Source organism: Piliocolobus tephrosceles, chromosome 19 (assembly GCF_002776525.5).
Source record: "Piliocolobus tephrosceles isolate RC106 chromosome 19, ASM277652v3, whole genome shotgun sequence".
NCBI classification, from domain to species: Eukaryota; Metazoa; Chordata; class Mammalia; order Primates; family Cercopithecidae; genus Piliocolobus; species Piliocolobus tephrosceles.
Window position 1 is genome coordinate 266,229 of NC_045452.1, and position 11,967 is coordinate 278,195.

Sequence of the window (11,967 nt, forward strand, 5' to 3'; positions counted from 1 at the left end):
GTCTCGCTCTGTCGCCCAGGCTGGAGTGCAGTGGCCGGATCTCAGCTCACTGCAAGCTCCGCCTCCCGGGTTTACGCCATTCTCCTGCCTCAGCCTCCCGAGTAGCTGGGACTACAGGCGCCTGCCACGTCACCCGGCTAGTTTTTTTGTATTTTTTAGTAGAGACGGGGTTTCACAGTGTTAGCCAGGATGGTCTCGATCTCCTGACCTCGTGATCCGCCTGTCTCGGCCTCCCAAAGTGCTGGGATTACAGGCTTGAGCCACCGCGCCCGGCCAAGGATATTCTCATACATAATCACAGGACAGTTACCCAGTTCGATTAATAAAAGTACAATACTTTCATCTGTTCCACAGTTCCTATTTTAATTTTGTCAACTCTCCCAACAATGCAACTGACACAATTTTATAACAGGCAGATTGAAAAATGAAACCATTTCCCACTTCTAAAACATGTAGAAAGCTTCTGAATTCCTAGTTTGCTAGAAAAATGAACCAGTTGCCTGTCTTTGAATACCACAAATAATTTATGATCAGCAGAAATATTAGAAACCCAACTTACCTCTGTGCTTCTGAGAAGTGGCGCTTCAGAGATGAAAGCAGCCAAGGTCATCAGTGGGGTTTCAATGTGAACTTTGGTGCTGGGCTGTTGCTGCATATTTTCCAAAGTAAATATGTCCCAATCCAAACACCAGGCAACTAGCTTGGTCAGCACAAACCCCCTCAGCTGTGCCTTTGATAACTGCAGAGTGGCTTGCAGCTCCTCATCTCCAGTTCTTAGAGCTGAGATTTTGAGTATATGATGGTTACTGTGTTAGCATGCACTCATAGCCTTGGTGCAGGAGCAGCCCTTCCTGAGGTCACCACATAAACAAGGGGCTCTTCTGGCCTTTGAGGACCAGGCTGCATTGAGGGTAGCTGAAAGTAGAGACCATGCATCTGCCTCCAACTGTGTCTTCTCTTCTGGGATGATCACAGCATCTGCCCTCCACCTGCTCTCCAGGGTTAATGTGGCTGGCTCAACCACTAGGCTGGTATCTCCATCCTTCCAAGAGCTTGTTCCTCAGTGAAAAGTGGAAGAGAGAGGACAAAATGAGTGGCTTACGGAATAAGGAGACCATGGCATGGACCTTTCTCCAGTCAAGGGTTGCTGTGTTTGTTGCCAGTAGGTGCAGCCCAGTACTCCTGTCTGTTGTGGGACAGATAGGACTGTTATTGAGTAGTGCTTCCCAAACTCAGGGCCACTTAGGCATTCGTGGGGATCTCTGAGGCTGTGATACATTTTGTGATTCTGTTTTTGGGTTGTTTTTTTTTGAGACACTTTTGCGCTGCTGCCCACGCCGGAGTACAGTAGTGCGATCTCAGCTCACTGCAACCTCTGTCTCCCAAGTTCAAATGATTCTCCTGCCTCATCCTCCCAAGTAGCTGAGATTATAGGCACGCACCACCATAACCAACTAATTTTTTGTATTTGTAGTGAAGACAGGGTTTCACCATGTTGGCCAGGCTGGTCTTGAACTCCTGGACTGAAGTGATCTGCCCGCCTCGTCCTCCCAAAGTGCTGGGATTACAGGCGTGAGCCACCACGCCTGGCCCTATGTGTTTTTTGAGACAGGGTCTCACTCTGTCACCCAGGCCGGAGTACAGTGGCATGATCTTGGCTCACTGCAGCCTCAACCTCCTGAGCTCAAGCAATCCTCCTCACCTCAGCCCCGCAAGTAGCTGGGAATACAGGTGCATACCACCATGTGTGGCTAACTTTTTGACTTTTTTGTAGAGACAGGGTCTCACTATGTTGCCTGGGCTAGTCTTGAATTCTTGGGCTCAAGTGATCCTCCCGCCTTGGCCTTGCAAAGTGCTGGGATTACAGGCATGAGCCACTGTGCCCAGCCTTATGATAATTTGTTTTTTAATTTGTGTTTTAAATTTTATGATCTAAAAAGTTTTAAGAATATTCTGGATTGTCTGGAAGATCAGCTTATCACAGAGACTGCTCCTCGAGAGCGTGTTTGGCAGTGTCGGCACCCAAAGTCTATCTGAAGGGAGAATGTGACTCCTAGGAGAATCTGCGGGTGTGCAAGGGGCCCATGGGGGTGTCTGTGCATTGCTCTGTTTGAGAAATTCCAGGGTGTAAAGGTCCATTGTGTTCAGGACACAGACCAGTGGTTGTGTTTGAGTCTGGTTTTACATTCTAGCTTTGGTCAGAGCTGTCTTCTTAGAGCCTTCATCTGTCACACGCAATACTGAGTCTTCAGCATGGCACCATAGGCAGAGACTGCTGCCTGAGCCCACACGCCTCCTGGGGCTACCTCCCTCAATCTCTATCTTGTTCTCACACATGCCAAGCCTGGCTCCAGCACAGCCCTGACACTTGCTATTCTTTCTGCCAAGGGCACCTTCCCTGCAGACCAGCAGGTGGCCACTGCTGTCACTGTTCGCTCTTGGTTTCACTGAGGCGTCACCGGCCACCCTGGCTGAAATTGCCCCTTGGCCTCCAGCTCTCAGTGTTCTGCTCTCTGAAATGAGGGTGACAGTTACACCTACTGCATGAGGTTGTTGTGAAAATGGAATGAGATAGTGAATATGTGGAAAGCATGTAGAGTGGTGCCTGGCATTCAGGAAATGTTAGTCCTCATCATTTCATGGTGTTACATATTTATTCACAGAAATGGTCTGGGAAGGGACACAGCATTCGTTTTCATGCTATGTACTTCTTTGACCTTTTTCTATGTGTATGTATTACTTTTGTTATTTTTAAAGCCAGTACTGGCCAGGTGTGATGGCTCACACCTGTAATCCCAGCACTTTTAGAGGCCAAGGCGGGTGGATCACTTGAGGCAGGAGTTTAAGATCAGCCTGACCAACGTGGTGAAACCTCGTACCTACTAAAAATACAAAAATTAGCCGGATGTGGTGGCACATGCCTGTAGTCCCAGCTACTCAGGAGGCTGAGGCAGGAGAATCACTTGAACCTGAGAGGCGAAGGTTACAGTGAGCCGAGTTCGTGCCACTGCACTCCAGCCTGGGTGAGAGTGAGACTCTATCTAAATAAATACATAAAGCCAGTATGTGTCCTTCCTGTCTAGATTTCTGATCATGTAACCCACTATTGAAAAAATTTGATTTCAATCCCTCTTGACATTGACATTTTTCAGTCATTTTCCCATTTAGTGGTAACAGCTTGTATATGGCTTTAGCCCCCACTGTAGAGTAGTACCTCCTGTCACACATACTCCATTGTTCTTTTGCAGTTTCAAGGCTTGTCTCATGGGTAGATATTTTTTCCAACTTGAAAAAAATTTTTTTAGTTAGAAAAAAGTGGGGTCTCACTATGTTGGCCAAGTTGGTCTTGAACACCTGGCCTCAAGCAGTCTTCCCACCTCAGCCTCCCAAAGAGCTAGGAAGACAGGTGTGAACCATCTCATCCAGCCTTGTCCATCTTTTAACATGAAATTTTTAAAATATACAGAGGGGCCAGGCACAGTGGCTCATGCCTGTCATCCCAGCAGTTTGGGAGGCTGAGGCAGGAGGATCACTAAAGTTCGGAAAACTTTTTATTTTGAAATAACTTCAAATTTTCAAAAAAGTTGAAAAAAGAGTGTAGTAGAACAACTCCTATATACGCTTACCCAGATTTACCAGGTTTAAAATTTTGGAACTTTTGCCCTGTCGTGTGTGTGTGTGTGTGTGTGTGTGTGTGTGTGTGTACACGTGACTAGCTTGGGCAACATAGCAAAACCCATCTCTCTCTCTCTTTTTTTTTTTTTTTTATTTGAAACAGAATTTTTGCTCTGTTGCCCAGGCTGGAGTGCAGTGGCTCAATCTCAGCGTGCTGCAACCTCTGTCTCCTGGGTTCAAGTGATTCTCCTGCCTCAGCCTCCCAAGTAGCTAGGATTACAGGCACCTGCCACCATGCCTCGCTAATTTTTGTATTTTTAGTAGAGACAGAGTTTTACCGTGTTGCCCAGGCTGGTTGTTGGCTCTGTTGCCCTGGCTCTGTTGCCAGGCTCTGTTGCCCTGACCTCAGATGATCTGCCTGCCTTGGCCTCCCAAAGTGCTAGGATTACAGGCATGAGCCACTGTGCCCAGCTAGCAAAACCCATCTCAAAAAACAAAAAAGCATTAACTAGGCTATGATGCTACACACCTATAGTCCCAACTGCTCAGGAGTCTGAGGCAGAAGAATCACTTGAGCATGTACAGTGAGCTATGATTATACCCCTGTACTCCAGCCTGGTCGACAGAGTGAGACTCTGTCTCTAAAAAAATACATATACGTACACAGAGAAATCGGAATAATTGAATACTAAATATCTATACACCCACAACCTAGGTAGAATAGTTAATATTTTGCCATATCCACTTAATTCCATGTGTTGGGGGCTATTTTCCTGGAGTGTTTGAAGGTGAGAAGACATCACTCACTTCTGCCCTGGGCACTAGCACCAGTGTTTCTTCTATAGAAGGGTCTCTGCCCTGTGCTGTGCTACCATCACTCCTGGGAAGATCACAGGCCTCACATATATCACATGTCTAGTCCAACTCAGATTACTCCATGACTTCAAACATGTATTTTATGGCTTTTTTATTTTTATCTGGTCAGGGTTTCATGCATTGCATTTGGCTGTTACATCTCTTTAGAATCCTTTATCTATTTCAGTCTTTCCACTTCTCCCCTGACCTTTATTTATTTATGTATTTATTTATTTATTTTGAAACAAAGTCTCACTCTGTCGCCCAGACTGCAGTGCAGTGGCGCTGTCTTGGCTCACTGCAACCTCAGCCTCCTGGTTTCAAGCTGTTCTCCTGCTTCAGCCTCCCGAGTACCTGGGACCACAGGCGCATGCCACCACACCTGGCTAATTTTTTGTATTTTTAGTAGAGATGGATTTTACCATGTTAGCCAGGCTGATCTCGATCTCCTGACCTCGTGATCTGCCTGTCTCAGCCTCCCAAAGTGCTGGGATTACAGGTGTGAGCCACGACGCCTGGCCTGACCTTGATACTCTTTAGGAGCGAGCAGGTCTCGTTTCTGGAGACTAGAGCAGTCTCAGCCAAGACAGTGGCCAGCAGGCCCGGAGAAGTCAGAGAGCAGGGAGAACCTATAGGGCCACTTTTAAGCCGGAGTCCTCAGGAGGGAGCCAAGAAGTTCACAGGGTCAGGAGTAGGATCCCAAATCAAAGATAGAGTCCACTTCCTCTTTTCAGTGTCAAAATCACTTTGAGCTTCCCAGCCACATGGAGCTGCTGTTCTCATTGAGAGGGAAGCATTCTAGAAGCTTGACCCTTTCCATAACCACCAAAGTGTAGTTCTCTTTAGAAGGTGCCAGAACCTGTTAGCCACATAGGCCTTGAATTCTGCAGTCTGGAAACCCCTTCATATCTCCACCATCACTTATCCAGGGAGGCCAATCACTTCAGAGCCGGTCAGTCCCACAGTTGCGTATTCTTACTCTCACCATCCTTGACCGCTAGCTGAACTGGAAGCCCCTTGTCAACTGTCCTTTTGTGGCCACATCGTGTGCGGCTCTAGATTTCCTGCCCTCTGTCGCGTCCGTCTACTGCTACCCTCCACACAGCACTCTCCAAAGCTCCCCACCTCCTCAGCACCTATCCAGAGCCCGCTGTGCACCCCCAGGTCTTGGCCCACTCTTCCCAAGGACACAGTGCCCTGGTGGCTCTCAAGCAGAAGTGTGGAACCTTCTTCCACACGGGTTGCCAAGCCCTTGACCGGCACCTGCACCCTCCCTTTGATTGTAAAAGGAACAAGTTCATGAAAGAGCTCCAGGAAATACAGACATTAAAGAAGAGTGAAATCCCTAGCAACCCAGAAATAATCTTAATATGTGGCTGCTTTTTTCCATCTTTGTTCTATGCATATATGTTTAGATTTTTAAAAATCTATATCATATTATTTATACATTTTGCTTTTTTTTTCACTTGACATATTGTGATTTCTACATGTGTCACCAAATAGTCTTCGAAAATATGATTCTTGGCTGAGCACAGTGGCTCCTGCCTGTAATCCCAATGCTTGGGGAGGCCAATGCCGGAGGATCTCTTGAACCTAGGAGTTTAATACCAACCTGGGCAACATAGTGAGAGCCTTTCTCTACAAAAAAATGTAAAAAATCAGTAAGGTGTCTGTTTGCATGAAAAAAGAAATAATAATAATTAAGCCGGGCATTGGCCACTACCCCATCTGGGAATTGAGTAAGTAGCACCTCTACCTGGTCACTGCACTGTCTGGGAAGTGAGGCGCACCTTTGCCCAGCTGCTGTGCAACCCTCCAAGTGTGAATTGGCAGCCTTGTGTGTGATCTTTCTCCCTTCCCCAAGTTTGCATTTTCAACATTAAAGTTTACTTTTAAATTAAAAGTTTAGAATTGGAAAAATAATAATAATAATTAGGCCAGGTGCAGTGGCTCACACCTATAATCCCAGGACTTCGGGAGGTTGAGATGGGCAGATCACTTGAGGGCAGGAGTTTGAGACCAGCCTGGCCAATATGGTGAAACCCCGTCTCTACTAAAAATACAAAAATTAGCTGAGCATAGTGGTGCACACCCATAGTCCCAGCTACTCGGGAGGCTGAGGCAGGAGAATTGCTTTAACCTGGGAGGCAAAGGTTGCAGTGAGCCAAGATTGTACCTCAGCACTGCAGCCTGGGCGACAGAGCAAGACTCCATCTCAAAAAGTATAAATAAAATAGTAATTAGCTGGACATGGTGGAGCACACCTGTCCTCCCTGCTACTGGGAAGGCTGAGGTGGGAGGATCACTTGAGCCTGGGAGATCGAGGTCAATGCTGCAGTGATCTGTGATTGTGCCACTGCACTCCAGCCTGGGTAACAGAGTGAGACCCTGTCTCAAAAATAATTAATTATACTTTTTTTTTTCTGAGACGGAGTCTCACTCTGTTGCCCAGGCTAGAGTGCAGTGGCGCCATCTTGGCTCACTGCAAACTCCACCTCCCGGGTTCACGCCATTCTCCTTCCTCAGCCTCTGGGTAGCTGGGACTATAGGCACCCGCCACCATGCCCGGCTAATTTTTTTGTATTTTTGTAGTAGAGACGGGGTTTCACCATGTTAGCCAGGATGGTCTCAATCTCCTGACTTCGTGATCCGCCCACCTCAGCCTCCCAAAGTGCTGGGATTACAGGCATGAGCCACCGCGCCTGGCCAATTTATTACACTTTTAATATACTGTTACTTATTTAAATGCCCCTTTCAGGTGGACATTTAGTGTGTTTCTATTTATTTTGCTGTTACAACATTTTTGTTCCTAAATCACCTTTTTAAAATTTTTTGGATAGATTTCTCAGTGATGAGATGTTGGGTGAAATATGCGTGGGGATATTGAGAATTTCTGATGCATATTACCAAATTGTTTTCAAAGAAGTGTTGTGACAGTTTACAGTCCTGCCTGCTGTGTGTGATGTGTCACAGCCCATCCCATTGTGCCCTCCTTGCCTCAAGAGATGATGTCTTCATCTCTCCCACCTCTCTGTCCCTGGCCCAGTGCCTGACCCATACTGGGTGCTTATAAGTGTTTGGGGGTAGCAAAGCCCTCGCTTACCACAGACTCAGCATCACTGATGGAAGCTCAACGTCCACTGGGGGGTCTGTAAGGATCAGCCTGTCCAGCTGGGTATCATGCACAAGTTAAACCTTTTGGTGTTTTTGAGACGGAGTTTCGCCTTTGTTGCCCAGGCTGGAGTGCAATGGCACGATCTTGGCTCACTGCAATCTCTGCCTCCTGGGTTCAAGCAATTCTCCTGCCTCAGCCTCCCGAGTAGCTGGGATTACAGGTGCCTGCCACCACGCCCAGCTAATTTTTTGTATTTGTAGTAGAGATGAGGTTTCACCATGTTTGCCAGGCTGGTCTTGAACTCCTGACCTCAGGTGATCTGCCCACCTCAGCCTCCCAAAGTGCTGGGATTACAGGCGTGAACCACCGCGCCTGGCCAAGTTTAACCGTTTATATCACTGATGAGTCTCTCCCTGCTTCCCACCAGCATCTGGAGCAGAAACAGGGACAATAGCCCCTCACCTGCACCTGAGCATTTCTGCTTTACCTGTTACACACATGGGAATTCTGCCCGAGATTGCTGTTTGGAAAATTTGTGCCGCCTGGCCCATGAGAGTTCTTGTGCTCTCCTCCCTGCCTCCTCAGCAGCATCCCTTCCTCCCAGCTCTGGCTCGCATCCGTTGTTTGCCTTTCCTATGCATTTGTTGCCCTCCACAGTGCCAGGCTTAGGACCTAATGCTCCTGAACAGGCTGTCTTCTCTTCTCTGCTGGCTAAGCTTTCCTCAAATGTTAGCTCTGAGACCCATGACACCTTCTCTGGGAACTCCACCCCACTGTAACTGTTGCTCACCTGCCTCCAAACTAGACAGGAAGTCCTTCAAGTGCAGGAACAGGGCTTTTTCCTCCCTGGCACAGCACCTGGTGCACACTAGGGACTCAGTACATGAATGGATGGACAATGCTTATTGGCAAAATTATCACTGCTCGGTGTGCCTTTTCCTACCCAGTCTGAGTCTCTGAGAATGCTCTTGGAGAATGAATCTGTGGTTACTTTTACACCTACAGGGATTAGGGTTTCCTGAGCAAATAACCTCCTTTCTCCCTCTCTTCTTGGCACATCAGCTCACCCGACGACTGCCGCCCATCAAAGAAGCTAAGCCTCGGTTACAGAAGCTCTTCCGGGACTTCTGGCTATATTCTGTTCTGATGGGATTCGCTGTGGAGGGCTCAGGTAGGGGGATAATCTCTCTCCCGGGGAAGATGGAGTGCACAATGAAGATAAAGGTGAGGTCAGAGCCCATGTAATTACGAATGTGAGCATGTTTAAATGAGTCCACATGCAGCTGCTTCTTCCTGCAAGTATTAGCAAGTGTTACTGTCCCCACATGTAGTTTAGGGTGCTGAGAATGCCACGCACCTTAGGAAAAGTCTGTCCAAGTTAGGTAATAGACTCATTTCTGTGCCTAGTTTTTGGGATAATTGTCTCAAAGGACCCATGACTATGGAAATTGTCAGTCGACCTCACTGCTGTGCTTTCTGACCAAGGTGGTTTCCTCATTTGTGTTCACTTTATTGCAGGACTCTGGCCGGAAGAGTGGTATGAGGGGGTCTGTGAAATAGCTACCAAGTCCCCCCTGCTCACCTTTCCCAGCAAGGAGCCACTGCGGTCTGTCCTCCAGTATAACTCAGCCATGAAGAACGACACGGTCACCCCTGTAAGGATTCACATCTCATTTTTACCATGCTCTCTGGGCCAATTAGGGCAGATCCTTTCATTGCCATTATTAACGCATGTTGCCAACCACTGGGACCTGTTTGTCCTGGGAGGTGCCCCCTGAGCCCTCAGATGTTTCTCTCCCTCCAGGCTGAGCTGAGTGAGCTCCGCAGCACCATCATCAACCTGCTGGACCCCCCTCCCGAAGTGTCCGCACTCATCAACAAGCTGGACTTCGCCATGTCCACCTACCTCCTCTCTGTGTACCGGCTAGAGTACATGAGGTACACGTACCTTCACCACCATGCACATCCACATTTGAGCAGGGTTTTCATTTTTTGTGCCCTCGTAAGCATGATACTTTTTTCAACTCCTCCGAAGACATGCAAACGTTCTGAAAAACCAAGCAAAAACACCTTCTACTTTTCTCGTATGCCCCTCCTTCGTGACCACCAAGTACCATGTCTGGTAACACCTCCCAGTATCTAAGCTCTGCATCATCCCCTCTCTAATAGGAAACAGGCTTCTGGGCAGTCGCAGTCAAGTGTTGTGAACTCAGCCCACAGGCTGAACGAGGCCCTTCTGAGGACCCAGCCTCACTGAGTGCGTGTCTAGGACACTCACGGAGCTGCCCAGAGCCACGGTTGAGTACAAACAGCAAATGCAACATGAGGTGGGGCTGGCTCCAAAACAGTCCTGCATGTGACCCAATGCTCAGGACACACCTGTGGCCACAGCAGTCCTAACAGCAGTAGTAACTCTTTGGAGCTACAGCTGTTATGTTGACCTCAGAAGTAAACGTGGATTGAGTGCCTGTGCTGTACCAGGTACTGTGCTGCATTACCCATGTTTACCACTCCCGACATGCCTTTGAGGTAGGCAGTGTTATATAGACCCACTGTGCTGAGGCCTCAGGCACCCTGGGATAGCAACTGAGTACATTGTCTACAAAATGATGATTCCTGTCATCAAGAAAATGTCAAATTACACTCAGCTTAAGTCATGGGAGAGTGCAGATAAGTCGTAGAATAATTTCTTTCACAAATTATTTGAAAAAGAAAGTGTTCCTAAAAGAAAGGCTATTTGGAAAACACTATTTTAGCCTTTCTTTGTTGCCACCAACCCTCTGGTAAAATAGTCCTTGAAAGCTCAATACATAAAAGGAAGGCAGGGTGCTTTGGTTGCTTCGGAATGCACCCCACCCTCCTGCTCAGTCTCCTCCTTCCTGCCCTCAGCAGCCCAGGGCTCCACACAGAGCCGAATATGGAAACCCATTCTCCCCAAGTCCCACAGAGCCAAGGGAGTTTTGACTTTGTTCTTTTTTCATTATAAGTGTCTTTTATTTTGGCCAGACATGGTGGCTCACACCTGTAACCCCAGCACTTTTGGGAGGCCGAGTGGATCACCTGAGGTCAGTTTCAAGACCAGCCTGGCCAACATGGTAAAACCCATCTCTACTAAAGATACAAAAATTAGCTAGACATGGCGGCGGATGCCTGTAATCCCAGCCACTCACTTGCCTCACTTGCCTCAAGTGAGACAAGAGAATCACTTGAACCCGGGAGGCAGAGGTTGCAGTGAGCCAGGATCGTGCCACTGCACTCAAGCCTGGGCAACAGAGCAAAACTCCATCTCAAAAGAAGAATGTGTCCTTTATTTTCAGTTATAAAAGTAATTTAAGAACATTGCACATGCAGCCGGGCGCGGTGGCTCACGCCTGTAATCCTAACACTTTGGGAGGCAGAGGCGAGCGGATCACATGTCAGGAGATCAAGACCATCCTGGCTAACACGGTGAAACCCCGTCTCTACTAAAAATACAAAAACTTAGCTGGGCGTGGTGGCGGGCACCTGTAGTCCCAGCTACTCGGGAGGCTGAGGCAGGAGAATGGCCTGAACCTGGGAGGTGAGGTAGAGCTTACAGTGAGCCAAGATCGCACCACAGCCCTCCAGCCTGGGTGACAGACCGAGACTCCATCTCAAAAAAAAAAGAACATTACACAAAAATGGCTAGGTGCGGCCGGTCGCAGTGACTCACACCTGTAATCACAGCACTTTGGGAGGCCAAGGCAGGCAGATCATGAGGTCAGGAGTTCGAGACTGGTCTGACCAACATGGTGAAACCCCGTCTCTACTAAAAATATAAAAATTAGCTGGGCGTGGTGGCACATGCCTGTAATCTCAGCTACTCAGGAGCCTGAAGCAGGAGAATTGCTTGACCCAGGAGGCGGAGGTTGCAGTGAGCCGAGATGGCGCCACTGCACTGTAGCCTGGGCGACAGAGTAAGACTCTCTCAAAAAAACAAATGGCTAGGCAGTGGCTCTTGCCTATAATCGCAGCACTTTGGGAGGTGGGAAGATCACTTGAGCCTGGAAGTTTTGAGCTTGTGCAACAGAGGAAGAACTTGTCTCTACCCAAAAAAAAAAAAAAAACCAGTTGTGGTGGAACATGCCTGTAGTCCCAGCTACTCAGGAGGCTGAGGCAAGAGGGTTGCTTAAGCCTAGGATGTTGAGGCTGCAGTGAGCTATGATCAAACCACTGCACTCCAGCCTAGGCAAAAGACACTGTCTCAGAAAAATATTATTTATGGCCGGGCGCGGTGGCTCAAGCCTGTAATCCCAGCACCTTGGGAGGCCGAGACGGGCGGATCACGAGGTCAGGAGATCGAGACCATCCTGGCTAACACGGTGAAACCCCGTCTCTACTAAAAATACAAAAAAAACTAGGCG

At 48.1% G+C, this 11,967-nt stretch overlaps 1 protein-coding gene across 6 annotated transcripts in view; it reads left to right on the top strand.

The window, feature by feature from the left end:
• The window catches only part of PI4KA (phosphatidylinositol 4-kinase alpha), a 151,996-nt gene that overhangs the window by 84,539 nt on the left and 55,490 nt on the right, over nt 1-11,967 (top strand). For all 6 annotated transcript variants that reach the window (XR_002727873.2, XR_002727874.2, XR_003307106.2 and 3 more), the window contains exons 20-22: nt 8,648-8,756; nt 9,104-9,240; nt 9,390-9,523. Coding sequence is in view for 1 of the 6 variants with exons in the window: in XM_023197967.3 (XP_023053735.1) it covers nt 8,648-8,756; nt 9,104-9,240; nt 9,390-9,523 (380 nt within the window). In the remaining 5 variants the exon portion in view is untranslated. The remainder of the gene's footprint in view (nt 1-8,647; nt 8,757-9,103; nt 9,241-9,389; nt 9,524-11,967) is intronic.